The sequence below is a fragment of the Oxyura jamaicensis genome, chromosome 3 (assembly GCF_011077185.1).
Source record: "Oxyura jamaicensis isolate SHBP4307 breed ruddy duck chromosome 3, BPBGC_Ojam_1.0, whole genome shotgun sequence".
Classification (NCBI taxonomy): domain Eukaryota; kingdom Metazoa; phylum Chordata; class Aves; order Anseriformes; family Anatidae; genus Oxyura; species Oxyura jamaicensis.
The window spans coordinates 64,708,532-64,731,826 of record NC_048895.1 but is presented as its reverse complement, the minus strand read 5'-3'; the positions used below and the strand labels follow the sequence as shown (position 1 = coordinate 64,731,826).

General features: G+C 35.7%; 1 protein-coding gene and 1 long non-coding RNA gene across 12 annotated transcripts in view; one reads left to right on the top strand and one right to left on the bottom strand.

The window, feature by feature from the left end:
• Positions 1-23,295, bottom strand: part of TRDN (triadin) — a 245,228-nt gene that overhangs the window by 78,392 nt on the left and 143,541 nt on the right. For 10 of the 11 annotated variants that reach the window (XM_035320873.1, XM_035320877.1, XM_035320868.1 and 7 more), the window contains 5 exons: positions 21,484-21,519; positions 18,348-18,401; positions 5,974-6,006; positions 4,516-4,537; positions 1,693-1,697 (listed from right to left, as the gene is read on the bottom strand). In XM_035320873.1, the coding sequence (XP_035176764.1) occupies positions 1,693-1,697; positions 4,516-4,537; positions 5,974-6,006; positions 18,348-18,401; positions 21,484-21,519 (150 nt within the window). Of the gene's footprint in view, positions 1-1,692; positions 1,698-4,515; positions 4,538-5,833; positions 5,867-5,973; positions 6,007-18,347; positions 18,402-21,483; positions 21,520-23,295 lie in introns of all 11 variants that reach the window. The other variant, XM_035320870.1, reaches the window with a different exon arrangement.
• Positions 11-9,390, top strand: LOC118163849. Its single transcript, XR_004749222.1, has 3 exons — positions 11-726; positions 3,710-3,713; positions 7,308-9,390. It is a non-coding gene; the product is annotated as an uncharacterized LOC118163849 (long non-coding RNA).

Genomic DNA, 23,295 nt, shown 5'->3' with positions numbered 1-23,295 from the left:
TAAGAGATACCTCCATGCCTAGGTGAATCTGAGCTTTGAGCCCTGCCATTGTGAACACAGGGCTTTTAATAAGTTTGCTGAAACTGTCAAATATTAAAGAATAAGCTTATTTTAATATTAAAAAAAAATATGAAAAGGGGCACTAAGACCAATATGCACTCCAAAATATATTTTCAGCAGCAATGATAAGAATACAATGAATTATTGAGAACAGTTGTTTTCTCCAAAGCATGTTAGTCATTTTAGCTAAAAGAAAGCAATTTGGGTTTGTTCCATTTCTGAAAACCAGAAGACTGATGGAATAAAAACTGAAAATATTTTCTAGACACTGAATATCAACCTAGAAGAGCAATACAAATTTCTGAGATGAACAGGTATTTAGAGGCATCAAAATTGTGTGGAGGTTGTATACAAAGAGTGCAGTTATGATAAAGGAACCAGCCATTCTTGAGCAACCTTGTAGCTAATATTTAAAAATAACAACTAGTACTATTAATAATATTCTATCAATCAGTGCATTCAGTAATGCTGTAATGCTTCTGTAAGCATTTGTAAAGAAATTGCTGATTTAGATTAACACTTTAGTTGCTGTTGGGAACTGGCTAGTAGCATCATCTGGATATGGAAGAATAATACTTGGAAGAATAAGAACATTGATTTATTCACTCAGTTTTTTGAGAATAGAGGTGTGAGCTGCTTTGGTGATGCTGAGAGGTCTTTTATTAGGTGTCACTTTAACAGTCTTTATAAATACACATAGAATCAGTTTTGGAATAAGACTCCAATGAAGGTTTTGTCTCATTTGTGTTAGAAAATGGACAAGTTCTCTAAGTAGCTAAAGATTTTGTCCCTTTTACTAAGCACTTTCAAAGTTATGACACTTCTGAGTGGCATCCTGAAAGATCATCACTGCAAAAGTCTGTCCCTTTGCAGGCACGCCCTACATGAAAAGCTGATCCTTTAGCTGTATCACTTAAGTAACATGGAAGTAGAATAATATTCTCCTCAGAAGGAGAACATCAGGCATAAAATAAATAATTAACTACTTGAAATAATAATAATAAAAAAGGATGCATGTAAAAGCAAAAGTATAAATTTGCCAGGAATCCATCTATTCAGCAAGTTGTAGTTAAAAAATAGATGAGTTACATGGTGTCTGGACTTCCTTTATATTTTGTCATTTCACAACAAAATCCTTAGTAACTTGGTATAATGTGCATCAACTTGGTTTGTATGGTAATTGTTCCTCTGATTCCATCATAAGCTCTTTGGAAACAAAAAAGAAAGAACTTAGCAAATATTACTTTATTGTGAAAGCATCCAGGAGAGCAATCCAGCAGTGAAATATTTCTGCATCTTTAATAGTTGTAGGCTACAATCAAATTTGTAAGAATATCTTTATCCCAAAACAAGGAGTTTTCATAACTAGAACCTATATCAGAAGTATGTATTCCAAAGAGTCACTGATTTTAAAGTTGTTTTGAGATGTTTGCTCAATGTGAAGGAAAACTAAAAGAAAACATTGATTGGAGACAAAACTCACTGAACAGTGACGTCAGAGGCAGAAACACCTCGTCATGACTTCACAAACATCAAGCAATCATAAACCTAGAAAATGTCTATTATAATTTAGGAACTGTTTTGTTGCATGGAGAAAAGAAAAAATTCCCTACCATAAACACATTACAAAACCTTTTGTGAGAGGATGCAACAAAACTTCCTATAAAAACTTCCTATAAGCTTGATAGTTTTTCAGAAATACAAGCTAGTGGGAATGGCCAAGACCTTCTTCCATGACAGCATATTCTTAATTTAATTACATAAGAAGAGAATTATATCAAAAACCTCACTTGTTTTCAGACAAGGATGATTTTCCTTCCATGAATATGCTTAAAAATATCAATATTAGCCAACAGCTATATTCAGAATATTCAAAACCACACTGCTGCTACAGAGCTGCTGATACAAAAAAAAAAAAAAAAAAAAAAAAAAAGGAAAACAAATCAGTAAAGAGCAGCAATAAATAACAAGTGAATAGAGACTGAAAAGCAATGGTCTTGTTCAGTCTTAGTGAAAGTTAAAGAATGCTAGAATTTTTCTGACATTGTAAAAAAAAAATGTAAATTTAGATTAAAACAACAGCATCCCCATGTGATTCTTACTAAGAGGTAAAAAGAACAGCTGTAACATTTCAACAAAAACATCATTTTTCCCTTGAATTCCAAGCTATGTTTGAGTTTCAAAATCAGCAACAAAAAGTTAAATTTAAATTACTTATTAATAAGTATTTTTTTCAGAAATAGACAATTATTCCAGAGCTAACGTAAGGTGTTTCTATTTAATGGGGTTTGGTGATTAATTATTACAAAATTGTTATTAACTTAAATACAAGAGAAGAATTTCGGGTTCAATTTTAATCTGATCCTATGATAAAACTAAGATCGTTGAGATCAACATTTTCAGTTGTGAAACCACTCATTTGACAGCAGAAACAAACAAACAAACAAACAAACAACAACAACAAAAACAGAATAATTCTTGTCTGTTTTAATAGAAACATACAATTTCCATTTGTTTTTAGTGAACTGTGAATTTTGTATACTTTTTTTCAAGTACCCCTTAATTCAAGACTTATAAGGCAGGGTTCTTTTCTATTCTTCAAAATACTGGTGACACGATGAAGACAAATTGCATTTACAAATGTTTACTTCTCATCTAAAAAAGTATGAAATATGCTATTCAGTGAAAAACGTGAGGCCACTCACTGCAAAAAAAAAACATATGGATCAAGTCTCTGTTGTTTCTAAGATCCTGTTAATTATAATTCACAAAAGACCTAAAGAAAATAGCTCCTAATAAAAGGGTAGATATAGTCAGTGAGAATAACATTTTCTAAAGGCCAATGACAACATTTCCCAGCAGTGGCCAAGGAAAACTTCAAGTTTGCAGAAATTGACTTAATTCTGCAGGAAACAAATATTTCACTTTTTTTTTTTTTTTTTTTTTTTTTTTTTTCTGAGACCCTGATGGATACACATTTGGCAGAGATGGGCTCATAGGTGTTGAAATGCTGACATTGAATGCACAGTACAGTGTTACAGAAGAAATAATAATGTTTCAAAAAAGATTTGTTCAGAAGCTTCAAGCAATTGGTGAAAGCTCTGTTCAGTCACCCATAGCAGCAAGACTACCTTTATTTTCAGATTTTGCAATCTAGAATTTGCTGAAAGCGAAAAAGATGCACACAAAATACTTTTTTTTTTTTTTTTTTTTTTTTTTTTCTGTAGTTTTCCCTTTTATCTGGTGGGAGTACAAAGAACACAGTGTCTAAATTAGTTTTGTTTCTGTTTTGTTCAATACAATTAGCTGCATAGCAAAGACAGCATTATGAATTTAGCCCATAAAGCAGGGAGCTTAAAAATATCCAATAAAGGGAATGCTGCATCAACTTTGATTTCCTTACATTAATCTCCAAGCCTGCAATTCTACAACCCTTCCTCATACTGCAGAACACTATATTGCTTTCCAATGAGTTATTTGGAAATGAACTCTAAAGTAAAAGAGGATGATTGAGTGACAGCAATGTGTTAAAAACTAATAATTCTCATTTCTCTGCTTTTGACTTTTGGCAGACAGATTTGGAAACTGTTCACAAGTCTGAGCAGTTGATAAATGTAGTGCTATTGTTTCAATAGGAATGTTTGCAAAGCAAGGTGGTCTTTGATGTGAATAAATACAACTGTGTGTGGACTCCGAGTGAAGTGCTTTCACAGTTTATAATGTGCCATCCCATTTTCCTTCTTTCTAAGATACGACTGGCACCTGTAATGTTCTTGAAGATTCAGAATTAATATCCTACACTGTGTACATGTAAAAATTCAGACACTAACATGAACAATCTAATATTTGCTCAGATGGAATTTAAGACCTAGAGGTTTCTGAGCAGTCCCAGTGCCCTGTGCCTTCAGGGAAGGAACAGATGGTAAAGAAAGTTCTACCCCCATATCTTCCACCTTCTCCCACTGGCAGTTCATGTATTAAAGCAAAGCAAAAACTGAACCTCTCCATAAAAATTCCTAGACTTGGTAAAGAAAACTGCTTCAGTTTTGTGCTGCAGCTGGACTGGCAAAAAGAGAAATATTACTTTGTGTCATGTCTCTATAAGAGATCAATTACTTGTCTTTTCTGCCTTTCAAAAAAGCAAACAAACAAACAAACAACAGAAAAAAAAACACATATGGCTTGAGTTAAGGTTAGAAATTTGGTAAGGTTGGAGAATTATAGTTTGTCAGTCCATGGATAACTTGAATTTTTTTTCTTTTATTTTATTTTTAAGGGGCCTTTCAGGTGCTGCAATAAATGCCCCATTAATATTTAATATGTCCACTTTATTTTACATAAGTCATACCTGATAGCAGATTTGTCACAAGGAACTTTTTTATTAAGAACAGAGTAAACACCAGCATTCTGCTTAATTAATTAAAAAAAATAAAATAAAAAAAAAATAAATAAAATGACTTCAGAGTTTCCACAGATGCTGTAAAATACAAGAAAATATTCCAGGAAATAACTTTTGCAAATGTATAAAAGTCCTGTTAGAATCGATTTTACAGAATAGGACAGAATATCCTAACATATTCATCCCTTGGTCAATGTGCTACCTATTTCCACAGAGTATCCTGAACTACTGTTGAACTACTGTTCATTCATTAATTTTTATGAAGAGGAAAACTGAGGCACACATATGTTGCTTGTTTGGATAGTCTCATGGCAGATGACTAATAAACCTGTAGCTTAAAAGCAATGGAAAATAAGGTCAGTAGGTAAAGTATACCTACAGCTTCACTGCTTTTCAGGTAGTAAGAGAAGGAGGAAAAACAGGTGGCAAAGTAAAACATTGGTGGAGCATATGCAACAGAAATCTCCTTTTGTTAATTTCAGTTATCCTGGGAAGTTAAGAGTATTTTCTTTGAGTCTGTTGAAAACTCGAAGCATAATTTAGGAAAAAGAACCATTCTTGTATTGGTACAGGGGAAGATCCATTTTCAGAAGTATTGCTAGAACATGTGTCTTCAGTTTGATTTGTTTATTATTCTTCATAATTGGACTGAAATGAATGAAGCTGAATTCAACATTTCTGTTTCTCATTATTGATAGCCTCATTTTGAAGTATTGTGTCAGGTTTTATGCCATAGAAGAGGAGGGATTCTTTTTTTTTTTTTTTCTTTTTTTTTTTTTTTTTTTTCTTTTATACAGAGTGACTGTCTACTGTATATTTTGCTCAGAATCTGTATCTGAGAAAATAGAGTCATCAGATGAGTGAGTCATAAAGCTTGGCTGTAAAAGGGGTTGAAAATTTTTTTGCTCTTCCAAATTTGGTTAAACTTGAGAAATAGATTCCTGTCAGGAATAAAAGTACCTAGCTACAGGAATAAAATATGTGGGCATAGATATTTGAAGTAAAACCAAACCAAAACAACATACTTCTTTCCTCCCTTCCAAATGCTCAAGTTCCTTTTTTGTGTTTTACTCTCTATCAGTTTACTGTGGTTTCCAAGCAAAACCGTTTCCTCCCTGAAAAGACAAACCTTTAAAAGCTGAAATAAAACAATCTCACCATCGTTGTTCTTCTCACATACATTTGATAAGATCACTGTTCCAGAAGGCAAAATAACTTCATGGCTGCTCCACAGTCAGTCATTTGCTCAAGTAAATTTGATAAACCAACAAATCTTTATCCCTGGCTTAAGTTCTCTTCTCCCTTTACCTAATCCTGTCTTAACTTAAAATTAAAACAGATAAATGAGAAATTACTGTTCTTTACAGGTCTTACCATGTACTTTTACTTCTTTCTTTGCTGTTTTGGCTGTAAAAACAAGAAAAAAAAAACAAACAAATATTTACTTACAACTGGGATTATTTTAAAACATTGGGACAGTTGAAAAATAAGATAAAAAAAGGGATAATATTTACCAGTATCCACCATTTTTTCTTTCCCATGTGTTTCTGAAAAAAAAAAAAAAAAAAAAAAAAAAAGGTCCTGTACACTTTCCTTTTATAATGCGTTCTTTACTTGAGCTGGATAATCATTTTCATGTTAGAATCACAGAATCACCGAATATCGGAGTAGTAAGGAACCCTCAAGGATCATTGAGTGCAACTCCTGGGTCCCCAGAGGACCACCCAGAAAGTCAGACCATGCGTCTGTGAGTGTTGTCCAAACACTTCTTGAACTCCAGCAGGCTCGGTGCCATAACCCCTTTCATGGGGAGCCTGTTCCAGTGCCTGACCACCCTATCAGTAAAGAACCTTCTGATAATCAATCTGAAGCTCCCCTGTTGCAGCTTCAAGCCGTTCTCTCAGGTCCTATGGCTGGTCACCAGAAAGAAGAGCTCAGCGCCAGCCCCTCTGCTTCCCTTCATGAGGAAGCTGCAGCCTGCCATGAGGCCTCCCCTCAGTCTCCTCTAGGCTGAACAAACCAAATGACTTCAGCTGCTCCTCATAAATCTTGCACTCTAGACCCTTTACCCTCTTTGTTGCCCTCCTTTGGACTCTCTCTAACAGCTTTATGTCTTTCTTATACTGTGGCACCCAAAACTACACACAGTACTGAGGATGCCCCAGTGCAGAGCAGAGTGGGGATGCACCAGTGCAGAGCAGAGTGGGACAATCTCTTCCCTTGACCAGCTGGCAATGCCGTGCCTGATGCACCCCAGGATACAATTGGCCCTTCTGGCCACCAAGGCACACTGCTGGTTCATGTTCATCTTGCTGTTGATCAAAATCCCCAAATCCCTTTTTGCAGGGCTGCTCTCCAGTGTCTCATTGCCCAGCTTGTAGGTATAACCAGGGTAGCCCCTTCCCAGGTGCAGAATCTGGCACTTGCTCTTGTTAAACTTCATATTGTTGATGGTTGCCCCGCTTTCTAATTTGTCCAAATTTCTTTGCAAGACTTCACCCACCCTCAAAGGAGTCAACAGCTCAATTTGGTATCCACCCAATTTGGTATCATCTGTGAATTTCCTTTTCCCCCCAAGAACTTCAAAAACCTGTTACTAGTGGATTCTGGATGTGGCAAATTGCTTTGGGGTGTTAGTTCAGGTGAGCCTTTACCTTCCTGCACATCAAAATAAACCCTTTATAGTTATCATAAGTCACTTTATCCCCAGTGGTTTTCACACTGTGGAAACAGGATCAGGTTAACTGCTAATATCGGACACCAAAAGATTTAACCCGTATCATAAGGTGCTAAAGGGAACTGTAGTAGTAATGCAGGTTAAAATATCTGCAGTTTTACTTCATGGCAGACTAAATGGAGGCCTGTGAACCAGCCATATGTGTCTCTGCAGAAATCCGTGACATGCTCCTTGCCTTTTGTCATAGACTGAAGAATAAGCAGAACATCTCATATAGCTGCTGCAGCTTTACAGCCATGGTATAAGGGGAGGGAGTACGGACTCTTTTAAATTAATACACAATGTGAAGGGAGCTGTGGCCAACAGAAGCTGATTTCCAAAGGGTCTGGGGCCTGAAACTGAAAAGCTTCACCCACTTAAGCCCTGTACCCCTCTAGTAAACTATGACTGGGATTTACAAATATTTAATAGCAATTTCTGCAGAGCTCTTTCCATCTTGCCAGGATTTGTTTCAGAACCCTTTTAGAGGAGTAGGCGGCCATCCAAAGGGAAGAGAAAAATATTGAGCTTGTCTTGCAGAAACTCAACATCGTCTACCAGGCATGGGAAATGTTTATAATATCAAAAATAATAGATCAGCTTTTGAAATCCAAAGATGATATCTCTACATGCTTCTAAACAGTATATGTAAAAGCTCCAGTGTGCCAGTTTGATTTACACGGGGACATTACCTAAATTCAAGAACACTTGAGCTGACTGATTAACTGCTGTGTATTTAACAGCAGCTTCTATTAAATACACACAATCTTGAATGCTCATCACTTACTTCTATATGATGACTATATTTTCTCCATGTTTATTATGAAAAATAGTTGTATAAATGCTCTAGTATAAAGTTGAAGAATATTAGTACCTTAACAGCTTGAAGTCTAGAATCAAGATATAAAGTTCCATATTCAAAGTGATTCTGTATGCTGTACCCTTGCTAAAATCAAACCTGTCTTTAAATTTGATTTATTCTTGAACTGAATAAGCAAAAAGGGATAAATTTTCTCAGTAGAAAATGAAATATTTTGACCAATAGCATATTAATATGAATAATATCCACATTCAATATTATTTTATAATCAGTATTAATACAAAATACAGTGTATATCTAAAAGAAATACTGTGCTGATCTATGAAAATAATTGATATTTGAAAAAGCATGATGACCCAAAATATGAAAAAAACTACAACTGCTAAGTTTTTAAACAAAATTTGTCATCACTCCATACTCCTACTCCTAGTAAGTTTGTATCAAGCAAACCATGTCGTTCTCTCTGGAATGAAATATTCATTTCTTATCTGTTTTAAAATCTATCTGAAGAGCCAGTTTATATATATATTAAAGCAAAACATAGCTTCTAAATAGTTTTGTTTTGAGCTCTGTAAAACAAACAAACAAATAACAAAGGATTTAAATTTTTACCATTTTACCAAAAATGTTGATGGAATTTCATGACAATTTCATAAGCAATTTTGTCTGCACTTTAAAGTGCAAAAGTTACTTTTCTGAAATCAGGGACCCAGCTTTAGCATAGCTATATAAAGAACATTTTAATGTGTTTATTATATAATGTACATAATATAGACTATCACTGATGATTTACAATGTATATATGACATGAGATTCAGCAGAGATGATCATGCAGCAGGTTGATGTGGTCCAAGCAATGAGCCAGAAATGTGATTCTCCCAGCAATAAAGATAAGTGGTAGAGATAGAGAGTGGGTTGGCTTTAAATAGTTTATTACCTGGATAAATCTTATATTTTTATGATGGCATCCTAGCTTGGGTGGCAATCCTATTATAGGCCAAGGAAACAGCAAAAAGTGAGAGGACAGAATTTTGGGACTCAGAGGGTTGTCTGACTCAAAGAGCTTAATCATAACAACAGCTGCAGCTTTGGTTTTGTGTAGCCCGAGTGCTCTTCAGAGTATCCAATTTCATATAGATATTTTAGGACTCATCCTGTGAAATGAAGGTTTTGATTGGTTTCGTGGGGTTTTATGTTTTCCTTTTGCTCAGGACTGCTTCCTGGAAACTAAAGGAAATGTAATTTTGACTTTAGTGATTCTGAGGCAATTATTTTTCCCTCTCATTCTAAGATCTGTCAGCTCTCATGAGATCAGGGAACAGTATGACATTAACAACATTCAGCAAGCATTTTTGCAAAGTATAACATTTTTTATTTATTTAGCTTTGTTTCCTGTTTTTTTTTTTTTTTTTTTTTTTTTCTTTTTTTTTTTTTAAACTGCAAACATTAAGGACATTCCATAGAACTTCTTTTATGAGTTTTACTTCCAGAAGCAAATTGAAATAACATCCTTTCACATGGGGAAAAGAAAAATTTAATAACTAATAGAACTTGACATCAAATACTTCAGTGGAAATCTGAGATGATATGAAATTTCAGGTAATGCCTCCTATGGTATTTTAATAGAATGAACTGAAATCTTTCATTGCATGAGCCATAAACTTCAGGACAGTTCAGGACTAGATCTTTTCTTTGTCTTTCCTTTTTGCCTCACATTATCATTGCTTGATTTAAATGTCTTTTTATTAATTATTTATTTGCTAAACAGTAGTTAGTTTTACACATGAAAGGATATCGCCAACTGTAGGCACATTAGATATTTGCCATGACCTTTGTGGTGGGTGTGTGTGTGTGCATGTGTGAGAGAGGGAGAGAGAAAGAGAGAGACTTTATATGTTTTCATTCAGGAAAGCTCTTCTGTAATAAATTATATTTGTACCATGCATGGAATTGAGATTGTATTTACTTTGATATTTCACCATCAAATAAGCTCTGATGCTTTCAAGATTTTTTTTTTTTTTTTTTTTCTGTTTTATGAAAAATGGTGTATAACTTGCTCTTAAAACCATATAAATGTGTTTTTGGTGACACATTCCTAGATACTGCTGGAGCAGGTGGAAGAGAGAAGAGAACTTGCTTTTGCTCATCTTTTCCCCAAGCCACACTCTTCCCTAGAGCACCAACAGTGCTGAAAAGCAGCCAGATACAGAAAAGGTCCCTTTAGTCTTCTCTGTTGAAGGGAAAGGTTGCAACATGAACTGGGTCATGTAATTCGACCTGAGATAATCTACATGAAAAAGTTTAGTATCAAACCAGATTTTTCAAGTTGCTCCCCAGAAGTACTCATTTTCCTGAATTTGACTGTTGCTTCTCTGACTGGATCACTGCCAAATCCACTGCCGCCATACATTTTGATTGATAGATAGTGAACCGACTATATGACTGAAGCTCAGTGAGGAAGTTAGTACTAGGATAGACATCATCAGACTGATCAAAGTCCTTAAATTTGGACTGATTTTGTCAGTCCTCATCAAAAGAAAGTTAGATGCTTTCAAGATCCTTGCACATCACCATAAAACAATTTTGCTGTCAAAGTTATCATGGAGAAGAGGCTTAGCTGGTTATAACTTGGTGTTTTAGGGAAAACCCCTCTATGTTTTAAAGTAGTCAACAAACTGTGTTTTCCTAGAAAGGTGTACACAAAGAAACAAATAAAAAATCTTGAAGTTACAATAACAGTAGTATTATAGGATCCTCTGTGTTATGTGGACATATTTGAATAAAGATGGCTAGAAACATTCATTCAAGTCTAGAGAACATTTTCTTATTCATCAGCAAGCTAGTTGAAAAAAAAAAAAAAAAAAAAAAGATGACGATCAAAATGCACTAAGTACTGCCCCTAGTATTCTTAGGAGATGGGATCATTCAGAAAGTGGATCATTCTCAGTTTTCAGATCCTTCTTTGAAACTGAAGAGATCTATCCTCCCACGTTTAAGTCAGAAGAGAGCTTATCATTCTATTCTTTTAGAATATCCAGTTTATTAATCCAGAGAAAACAAACAAACAAACAAACAAACAAAAGCAAACACATTTTCATTCCACAAGGTTTCAGTACTGAAGCCTAAAGATGAAGATGTCTCTCAGGAGGGAGATGGATACTTTACCTCTTCAGAATCTAAAATGCTCTGTTAGTTTCTGCAAAAGTTAGGATAATCAGGAGGAATCCACATCATAAGAAAGATGTGGAAAGAATGCAGATTTCCAATGTCTGTCCTGACAACCTGGCAAATCTCAGTTGAAGGAAAAACATTCCCTGGGGATGGAAATCACATGCAAATAAATTGGTTGCTTAAGTCAGCACATTTGAAATGCACACTTATGTAAATGTAGAATATGTTTGATCACTCCTAGGAAAACATGCATCACTTTTGTCATGTGGCAAGGGGAAGGTGTGGTTTCCCACCAGAATTAGCATAACTAGTACACAATCTGGATGTATTCATAGACCACAGTGCCTAATTTCACATTGGAATAAAACTCTGTTTCACAATTCTTAAAAAGAAAATTAGGCTAATCCTACAATTCTGACTAGGGAACTGCCTATGTTCAGAACTGGTGTATCACCCACAGATAGCACTCATTTTCTGAAATGCTTGTATGTTATGAACAGAGCCCCTGTGAAGAGATCAGTTCTTAATGCAGATCAGTAACACTACTTGATTTAGGAACAAATTAACTTCACTAGTCTCGGGAGTTCTGGCATAGGCATCCAGGCAAAAAAGTAATTTAAAAACATGATGTGATTCTTTAAGCACAGACGTAGAGTTAGTGTCTGCCAGAGGATCTTATGATAAACCTCAAACTGTATTTCATTTAAATAGAGATCTGAGGGATACTTTGAACCTTTCAAGGACTAAGATGACTAAGCTGCTCAGGCATAAATATTTCCAGTCAATTCTGAATAATTAGAGGGACACTGTATTAGATTTAGAGAAATCCCGTGTTGAACTACATCTGTTTGAACCAGGAGCACTTCTAGGGAGGCATCTCTATTGTTATTCTAGGTGGAACTTCTCAAAGGGGAGCAACAGGCAACACAAAAAGTTACAGAGTATTGAATCAACTGCAGCAGATATGCTCAGACCACATCAAGATGAAAGTAATTCAGTTTTTCCCAATCTTCTCTCATTTTGAGATTAAAAAAAAAAAAAAAAAAAAGAGTCAAATGACTTTGTAATTGATTTATGACAAAACTATACCCAGGGAGGGTGATCATAACTCATACTGCATCTTCTTGTGACAAGGGAATAAGGGAATTACTTCTGCTTCAAGCTCTATAACCCACTGAAAATATAAGAATATTTCAGAAGAGAAAGAAAGCTTTGAAGGAAATTCTAGTTTAAGATTTTGCCTATCATTAGGCAAACAATATGTAGATTAGATTAGTTAATTCATTAACAAAACAGGTAGATCCTAAAAATTAACACATCAAAATTCTAAAGGAATAAAAGTAATTCAGAATTAATGAATTTTGAACAGGAGCTGTAACGGTAGTGCCTGACTCAGAGCTGGGGACTGATATCAACTGTTTCAAAAGAGAAGGGAAGAAGGAAGCAGTGAGCAAAAGCTTTGGTGTATTTGCTCTCAAAGTATGAGTCAAAGGTCATGCATATGGTTAAATATTTTTGTAACTAGAACATGCAACTTCTTTAGAGGATATCTACAGAGACAGTGTCATATCGATGATCCTTATGGATCCCTTCCAACTCAGGATGTTCTATGTAGGAGGACATCAACAGAAGGTGTTAGGAGAAGTGTGTAGATCTGACAGTTGATAAAATGCTGAGATCAGTCTAGCACACACATGAAATAAAATCAACAACCACTATTTCTGAAATATGTAAATCTCCAAACTTGTGCACTCCAATCAGCTGTTAAACAAGAGAAGACTCATCAGATTATTTGTGTCACTCTGCAGAAGAAAGCGGTACTGCAGATTGATAGTAGATTGCTTTGTACTTTTGATACTAGGTGGCAACTTTTTAATACAGAAACATTCAAGTCTGTAGTTGATGCAGATCTGTATGACCTGAGAAAAATCATACCTAAGAAACATCACAGTGAAGTATATTGTGTTTCTACTTTCTGTCTACTTGTATCACTAGAAACACAGAACTGTTACATTCAAGAATATTATAAACTCTATATGTAATACAATCACATATGGTACAGAAAACTTGAGTCCACATCACCTCTTTTTACTTCACTTCTGCTCCTTTGTAAATTAAGTGTCATTTTCACAATGGCCTCAATGGGCAAGATGAGGCCCATTTATTCCCTTCCTAGCAAAGAAAAGGTGGTACCACTTCCCAAAGACAAACGTCTGAGAAGGTAATCATCTACAGTGTATGTGATAGTCTGGATTCAACACAGCTTTAGCATGTAATTAAATGTTTTGTTGACTCAGAAAATATTGAAAGACATACTAGATGCTTTGAAATTGGGCCCAATTCTTGCTGAAAGAGCAATTAATCATGAAACAACTTCAGGGCTTGCCAGCCACAGAACAAAATGCCTTAAAATGCCCTTTTCCATAAACAGTGGTCACTTAATCCTTTTACCTCTCAATTGTTTTTAAATGGATTTTTTTCTTAAAACCATTGTTAAATTTTATGTATTAAAGAACCAAGAGATTTCTTGTTTTGTAGTTAACTTGCTCCCCCTGCCTTGCTCTTAAAGTAATGCCATTTTAGCAATACAACAGTACCTTGAAGCATTGCAAAAATGAGACTGCAACATTTAATATCTGGTAATAGCCAAAGAAACAAGTTGTTTATTATTATTATTATTATTATTAAAGTACACATGTATTCATGGTTAACTCTGGTGTGAACAGAAGTATAGGAAATTATTTTAACACTATCTGATAATGAAATGCAGTATAATGTAAGGAATGTATAAATGCAACAGCCAGGATTTGAGACTGAGCATCTCATCAGCAAAAAATTTGCTTTTCTAGCAAAACTAGCAAAAATATCCTGTATTCTAGATCAATAAGTTTTTAAAAACTAGAGGATAAAAACTGGATTTCAGGTTAGAAAGCTTAGTGTAAGATAAGCTGTTTCATGCTCGACTTAAATAAATCTTATGAAGAATACAAAGTATTAAAGTGAAATCTTCTAACAGTAGAAAATTCTTCCCTTATTGTAGCATATGTCAAGAATTCATTTTTCCACTCCCGTTAAGAGTTGGATAATGATCCAGCTTACATGATCCAGTGGGCAATATAAGGCCTTTTAGTCTGCAATAGCTTCTTAGGCTTGAGTTGGGATGAAAATGTTAGTAGGCTAAAATGATTTATGCTATTTATCTACATCCACCTAATAGATTTCTGTGGATATTGAGAAAATGTTGAGTGACGGACCACAATAGCAGCAAGGTATTAGCTGTTGGGGGTATAATGAATTCCTGGCAGACCAGGAGAAGAGTCAGCTGCTAGGCTTCACTAATGCCAGTGGAGACTCTCTGGGACAAATAGGTGAGGATCAAGCCCCAGCTTCTGCAGGTTACTGAGGACTGGAGAGGAGATAATTTCTACCTAATGTGAAAAGACAACCAAGCCTGTAACTCTACTTTTAAAACCAGATAGAAACCAAGTACCTGAGAGAAGATATAATATTTAAATACCCCAAAAGTTAAGGTGGAAAAGAGGAAGAATTATACTAACCTGGACCAAAAAAAAAACTCTTCTGGGATTCAAAATGAATCCTATATATATATATATTTCCTAATTCCTTCTTACCAGTGGAAAAAAAAAATCAGAGACATAATAAAATAATAATAATTCTAATACAATTGGCAAAGTAGGTTTGAGAGATTGGATGCAGCTGACATCTGAGCAGTTAAACTAGAGCTTTCATCTGTCATACTTATTTTATTCTTTCTAAGTCCAAAATACATTCATCGATTTTCAGGGGGAAATGGTGGTCAAAAAGAGTTTCTATGATGATCCCAAAGAGAGTAATGAATGAGATTTTTTATTTTTTATTTTTTATTTATTGTGTGTGGAGAGGAAGATGGAAAAAAATAGGCATTAAAATCAGTAATTAGACAGTCAAGTGACACTACAAAATCTGTTAATTATACTATAAAATTAAATTAAAAATTGCAGGACCATTCCAGGGAAATTCTGAGCTGCAATTAGGATTTAATTTTTTACAGTGTTGAAAAGAATTGAGTGTGATTTTTAAATCAAGCAAATCATGAGGGAAAAGCACTGTCTCCAGTGCTTAGGGAATGCATATGAAGTTATGAGTAACATTTGGTGGTTCCAGTGAAGTCACTCACAGATGAGCTTATCCCAGCCCTGACCCTAGCTAAGGGAACACGTGGGGCTTGGTGGTTTTGATGCTTCATGCCTGCTGGGGAACCCAAACACACCAAAAAGCTTCCACCTAGCGAAAAGCTTCCTGCATGGTCTGAGCCTGTTTCACACCCTCCCTTCCCTGCTTGGCACTTCCCTGTACTTGCTTTCCTCCTGGTGCCAAAGCAGATCCATCAGGCTGCCATGCATCTGTGAGCCACTGCTGACACCTGGACCACTCACCTGGCCATATGTTAGTGACAACTGAAGGGGGAGACACACAGCATGGTGTGGGAACTCTTTCCTCTTTCACCAGAGGATCAAAACTCCTCACCAGTGGGATGTGGCAGGTGCTCAGCACTTACATGTCAGACTCTGAGAAGCTCGGGAGCTTCCTGGCCTTCAGATATTGGCACAGTGCACATGGGATGGTCTAAGAAATCATGTGAAAGAAACCTGTGCCCTTCCTCAAGGGAGGAATGCTACACTGGTGTTTGGTAGGGTGGGGTCACTCTCAGACTTGTTCCCCCAGCACAGCTGTGGAGGTGATGAACCATGGTGAGAGCAAAGAGCAGCAGGGTTTGGATGGGGATATCAAGAGACAGTAACTGGAGAAGGCTAACGTCATTCAACACCTCTTCAACAGATCTTTCTCCCTTCAGAACTTGCATATACCTGTGAAACTATTACACTTCTCTTTAAAGAAAAATGCTTTGGTCTCCATCTTCAGATGGGCATCAGAGAGGAAATTTTTTCAGTTAGATAAAAGTACATCTGAAAATATGCACTTTGAAAATCTGGTAATAGATATTCATTAAGGTTGGTTTCCTATAGCAGCCACCAGTTTCTAGACTCAGAAACTTTCATAGATTTCAAAAATCTACAGTAATTTTCTCTGCTTTCTCCATATAACCATATGGAGATAAAAATAGTTCACTATGTATTAGGCAGGGATTTCTTTACCAGTGACTTTAAGACCAAGAACATATGTGGTGTAGCGGCAGTGGAAGATGACCGGCTGTACTCTCAGTCTGTTCAGTCTGTTAATAGGAATAAATCTTCAGCATCAGGCATTATAGGGTACAGGTTGCGATGTAATAAGATATGTAGAAGAAAATGAAATATGAAATTGGATAATGTATTTAATTTACTGTATTAATAGGCAGCAGTCTAGCTATGTTGTTGCCAAACAAACGTATTTAATATTTTGCTATGATGAGTTTTTGTGGGGGTAAAATAATTTTCAGAGAACAGTGCTATTTGATGAGGGGAAGCATAAACTAGAAATCAATAATCTACTTCTCTTTACCATTTTTAAGGCAAACTAGATATTTAGAAATGTTAGAACAGACAAACCCATTTTATTTTTCCATAAAAGCCATACCAGTTTTTCTTCTTTATCTTAAGTACATTACTGTCATCACCATTCTTGCCAACAAACAGACTCATTTGAATATTTTTCAAAAATAAACACAAATATTGGAGGCAAGCAGGTGGAATGAATTAAGTATGAGCATATGGTTCTAACATAATGATATCTGCAGTGTAGTGTTGGGACATCTAAGGGTCTAGCTATACAACACACTTGGCAACAAAGATGCTTTAAGAAATTATCATGTACATGGATATAAAAGTTTGTTACTCCAAATTTAGTGAAGTGATGGAGACTGAACACCCTGCCACAGATACACATTTCTAGGACATTTTTTAGTTCCATCCCAAAGCAATGATGTGGTTTACACTATTCTCCCAGTAGTGTTAGCACAACTGAACACGGTGTCAAACAAACACAGAAAGCAGACACTGGGAGCATCTGTGGGGAAATGGCACTTCTTAAGTCAGCTTCACAGTTAACTGCTGTATATTATGCCCTATGCTTACCTACATCAACTTCAATTCAAGGTTGCAAGTCCCTTTGTGGTAGAGGCAATTTAAGATATTACTGGCTGACATTGACCCTTGGCCAGTTCCCAGTCTCCCCTGATGATGCAAGTTGTTATTCTCTTATTCAGTGGAAGTGATCTGTGAGGTAGATCACTGAAAAAAGGTCTGAACCAGAGAAAAGCAGCTAGAGAATAGTCAACAAATAAAAATAAAAAATAATATATAAAAAAAGACACCACATATTCACATAGATTTATATAGCCACATGCAATGGAAGCAGCTGGAGGCTGGAGGCAAGAAACAGGGAGAGTGGGCTGTCCATGGGGACAGTGCCCATGCAGTACACTTCTGTGATGTGAATACCAGGAACAGCTCAGCAACACAGAACGTGTTGTAACATCGGCTGAATCTGTTGCAATATCAGCTGTCCTACTTTAGGTTAAAAGAATATTACAGTTTTATTGCAATCACATTTTCACTTATGAATCCTTTCTGTTTTTTAATAGTTAATTTTAAACCTGGTAAAACAATGAATGTTCTGAATATGTAGAATGTTATTCATTAGACTCAGTATCATTCAATTTAGCGGATTTACTATATGAATTTTTTAAAGATAACTGTGAAGAAGAACAGAAAAGAAATAAAAGGTGGAACATTTTACAATCCATTTGGAATTTGATATGAATTTGTGCTATTACTTTGTTTAAAAATATTTGTCTGTCTTTTCAGTACATATTTAAGCTCATTTTCTTAGAATTCCAGTTTTGTAAATCCTGCTGTGGATTTACAAATGCTAGCACTCTGAAGAATCCGAATTTTCAGAATGACCCAAAATGCCACCTTACATCTGCTATGAGATGTAAAGAAGCAATGATAATTTTAGAGATTATCAAAATTCTGCAAAATTCAATTGTTCTTAGCAAATAATTGACATACAGATTATCACAAACAAAGGCAAAAACAAAACAAAACAAACAAAAATCACCACCACTAAACACCCTTCAAACAGTGGCTTTTGTATAATCCAGCAGATGGTGCTATGATGCAATAAACTGGTTCAAGAATACAAGAAATACTCTGAAAGTGAACATTTTACTCTTTTACCTGGTGTTACTGCTTTTTTGGTGGATGGATTAGCTGCAGGGTCTTTTGCTGGCTCTGAAAAACAAACAAACAAACAAAACAAACAATTACTATAGGGTTATATCTTAAAACCCAGAAATATAAGGGAAGACTTCAATTGAGATAAATCAGCCTGTACCAATTTTTTCACCAAAGAGACAGAGATTATCTGAAGAGAAAGGAGCTGAGCTGCTTTCACTTAACTCAAACACATCAACAAAATGACCAACCACGACTAGTGTGCCATATTATATTCTTATTTGCCATAAGAAACTGAATCCCTTATTTTAGCTTGTTCCACTTAATTCTTCCATACCCATTGTCAAAGCAGAGTGAAGCAGGCATTAAGGGGTTTGGGCATGGCCTAAAGTTAACTAAAATGATTTAGTTAATCATTTTTATCTGTGGGGGCTGCTAATACAGGCTGTACTTAAACCAGGATAATCTAACAAATTTCCATAAGCTAAACACCAGTGATTTTCATAATGGATTTTTATAACAACTAGAAGGTCCTGTAACTTATAACTCATATTTCCATACTGTGAGAGGAAATAATTTATCATTTTAATCACAACCTGAATTACAGAATGCAAAAAAAAACAAAACAACAAAAAAAAAAAGTTATTTAATCCTTCACATCTGTCACTGTGTTATTACAAAGAAAAAGAATATGGCTATATCAGGAATGTAATTTTAAGTTCTTACCCCCCAGTCTTTTGAAAAGTTCATAAAAGATGCATCAGATTGTCTTGTGAAACATAATGAAAACAAAATATAGTTTTGCATGTGTGGGATTGCTTTGTTTCCATCCATTTTAAATCTGTAGACAACAAGACTATATTTTTATTTTCATAACATTTGTGAAACAAATTAGACGAGGATTCTTTTTTATGGTAGCATCCTTTTTAATTATTTTCATTTGAATGCTTCATGTTTGAGCAAGTATTTTTTTTTTTTTTTTTACTGAAGAGTTCTGTATACTATTTATGTTATTTATGTAACTTTTCAATAACATTGAAACAAATGTACTGAATGTATTAAACTTTTTTTTTTTTTTTTTTTTTTTTTTTTGAGGTGTATGCTATTTAGTTAATTATAGAATCATGGAATCATAGAAACATAGAATCACAGAATGGGTGGGTTCAAAGGGACCTTAAAGATCATTCAAACCAAGTGCAGGGACACCTCCCACTAGACCAGGTCACGCAAAGCCCCATCCAACCTGGCCTTGAACACTTCCAGGGATAGGGAATCCACAGTTCCTCTGGGCAACCTGTGCCAGTGCCCCACTACCCTCATGGGCACAATCTAAATCTCCCCCTTTTTAGTTTAAAGCCATTACTCCTTGTCCTATCACTATACTCCCTAACAAATAGTCCCTACCCAGCTTTCCTGTACTTCCCCTTTAGGTGCTGGAAGGCCACTATAAGATCTCCCTGGAGCCTTTTCTCCTCCAAGCTAAACAACTCAAATCCCTCAACCTGTCTTCCTAGGAGGTATGCTCCAGCCCTTTGATCATCTTCATGGCACTCCTCTGGACTCATTCCAATCTGTCCATAGTTCATTATTCACATAGTATTTCAGTGCTAATGACTCCACATCTGTACTGGATCTGGCTGGGATGTTAACTTTCCCTGCAGCAGCCCATACAGTGCTGTGCTCTGCACTTGGAGCTAGAACAGCAGTGGTATCACACCAGTGCTGTGTCTGCTGCTGAGCAGTGCTGGCACAGCATCAGGACTCTCTCTGACCCTCCTAGGGGGTGGGCAAAAAAGTGAGAAAGAAACATCACCAGGGCAGCCGACCTAAACCAACCAAAGGGATATTCCATACCATACGATGTCACACTCAGCAATAAAAGGTGGAAAAAGGAAGAAGAGGGGAGGGGTGGGCTCTCGTTGAGAAAACATCTGTCCTCCTCCCGAATACGGGCTACATGCAATGAGGCCCTGCTTCAAGGATGTGGTCAAGCATCGCTCATTTGTGGGAAGTAGAGAGTAATTTCTTTCCTCTGCACTTCCACAGAGCCTTTACTTGTTTTGTTTTGTTATTCCCTTCCCCCTCCCCTTCCCCTTTCCCTTTTTTCCCTTTAGTTGAATTGTTTAATTGATAATAATATTTCCTTAATAATATATATATATATATATTCTCTTTAATTAAATCATTCTTATCTCAACCCGTGAGTTGTTCTTTCCTTTACTTCTTCCCCTCCTCATCTGAGAAGGGGGAGTGAGAGAGCAGTTGTGGTGTTCAACTGCCTAGCACGGTAAAACCACCACAACATCTTTATGTGAATAAGTTTCAGCTGAAAATGAAGATGGTAGGGGATTCTGCTGGGAAAGATCATATATGGTGTCTGGAGTCAGTGTATTCTTTAATCATAAATTTGAATGAGATTGAAAAGCCCCATAGTTTTCTGAACATTTTTGTATATTGTACTTTAACAACAGAGATCTGAGCAAATGAAATCTTGCCAGTGTAACTATGTCATACTATAACTACTATGTTGAGGCACTGATGCTTACAATTTGCAGAAGAAAAAGGTGTAACAATGCTCTCGATACTCTTGTCAATAGCAAAATGTTCTCAAAGCTTTTTATTTTTTATTTTATTTTTTTTTTTAGTAGGTTATTTATGCAGAACAGCCCAGCTCCTACCTCTCTTCTGCCTCAGAAGTCTTCCTGTCTGCATCTGTGGTAACTAGATAGACAAGGCCATGCTTTTGCAATTTGCAAATAATAAATCTGATGATCCTCCATCGAATTGGGCTTTCAGTCCATTTACACAACTTGCTGCCACTAGAGCATGTTCAGCTGAGACCTCATTTGACATTTACTTCCCTATGAAACCTTTGTTTTTGAAGACAGTGATAGAAAACAAAGAAGGCAAAACTGTCAGTCACAAAGAGGAGTGTAGAATTAGAAGTAGGATAAGAACGGATTTAGAGTGTAGGAGGCAGTTGAAGTCTAAACGTCATTTTTTCAATTATAAACGGTGCAGCTACTTTAGTCTTTGTGTTTTCAACAATTCAATAACTATTGTGGAATACTGAAACATGCTGTTTGAAAATACATGACACATAAAAGAGATCATAACCTATTGCACAGTAACATCTTACTTTTGAGTTCTTTGGACACAGCAGCTTCTTTTTTATCTGTAAGGTAAAAAGAAGAAAAATGCATAAAAACAAAGGTAGAAAGTATATAGGTAGATAGAGAACTGCAGTATGTACTTTATTGTTGTAAAGTTCATTTGAATGATGAGGTGAATCATTTATTTTCTGTTTCATGATGAAATTGCACCAATTTGCATATAGGTGTAAATGCAACAAAACCTATATGAATGTGGACATTTATGTTTAATTTCAATATAGTTATCTGTCAGATTCAACATATGGTTGAGTTACCATGGCTTACATGTACTAGCTGAACCATGGTTGCTCACCATGTGTACATTCTCAGGTTGAAGAAATGTTAAGGCAAGATGTCCTAGAAACCTAAGGATAAAGTCAAGCAATGAAAAGCACTATCCAGCCCGGTCTCTCTACAATTGTTGACAACCATACAATTGACACCTGGTTTGGATAGCTCCACAAAACACTTACCCAAAACTCTAGCTGCCATATATTTCTTAAATGCCATAACAAATGGCATCTTTATGTTTAAAGAGAAGAGAGAGAAAGAATCTGAGGTATCTCTCCAGTCCAGCCTAGAGGAAAGATCCCTGTTACTTCAAAATTTTCCCAGTTAAAATTCAAGCTAATACATTTTTACATTACATTCCATGTGAAAAAGAGAACACATATGACTGTTACCAAAACTGAGCAAACAGGAAATAACATATGAACCTGAAGTAACTCAGTCCTATGTGTGGACCATATAAGAATAGGCAAAATCTATCCCTGTTTGTTTTAAAAAAAGTTAAAATAGCTATAGCAAAATGCAACATGGCTAAACAGAGCTATTAAATGAGCTATTCTGTCCCATCTTCTGTGAAAGTGGCACTGCTGTTCTTTTGTAGAACTTTTTTTCTGACGGCTGAGAGAAGATTTGGAATCCTTAACAAGTAGGTGCAAGTGGGCAGAAATATTCAATGATAACTCTGCATTCTAGTGGTTGGTGCTATTCTACCTCAGGGATTTTATCTGGGTACAAAAGTGTGCTACTATTATAACCATACTAAAGACCTTACATATTCTTTCACTAGTCTTATTTGCACAGCTAAACACTGCTCATGGAGGTCCTATAGGACAGGAAGCAGAGATGCATAGAATAATGCTAGAAGTTACCCCCTTAGGAACCCATGAAGAAATGAACATCCTCTCTAATAATCTACAGGGTGCCTAGAATATAGACAGGATAATGGTTATGTCCACAATTTATGAATGATAAATTAATTGTGCTTTTAAACACTAATACAAGAAATACTTCAGGGCAGAAGCTGCCAAAATAAGTAGATTTCAAAACCAAAACTATCGCATTATCAATAATAATACAAAGTTGCATCAGCTTCACAGCTCTCTAAATTGCTGTGAAAAAGTTGATATGAGATAAGGTAATGCAAATGACTGCCAAGTAGTCTAATAAAGAGTCTTGAAAAATTCAGGGGAAAACACAATTCTATTTGGGTGATATGCTGCTCCGAACTGAAATGTTTCTAGGTTAATCCTTGGCTTCCACTAACTCTGAAAGCATGTTTTGCAGGCATTACTTCAAAGTATGATAATTACTACACTTAGGTGAAATTAATCATGAAGCAGCTTTCAGCCATGTTATCTGGCTAGGGAGTCTATTGAAGCCTTCAAGAAGTGCCTATTAGTAGCCAGATATGGAAATTTTAAAAGGTGTATATTGCAGTGATATGAGTCATTTATCACAATAATCTTCTATTGCTGGAGGTTATAAAAAAATAAATAAATTGGCAATATCAT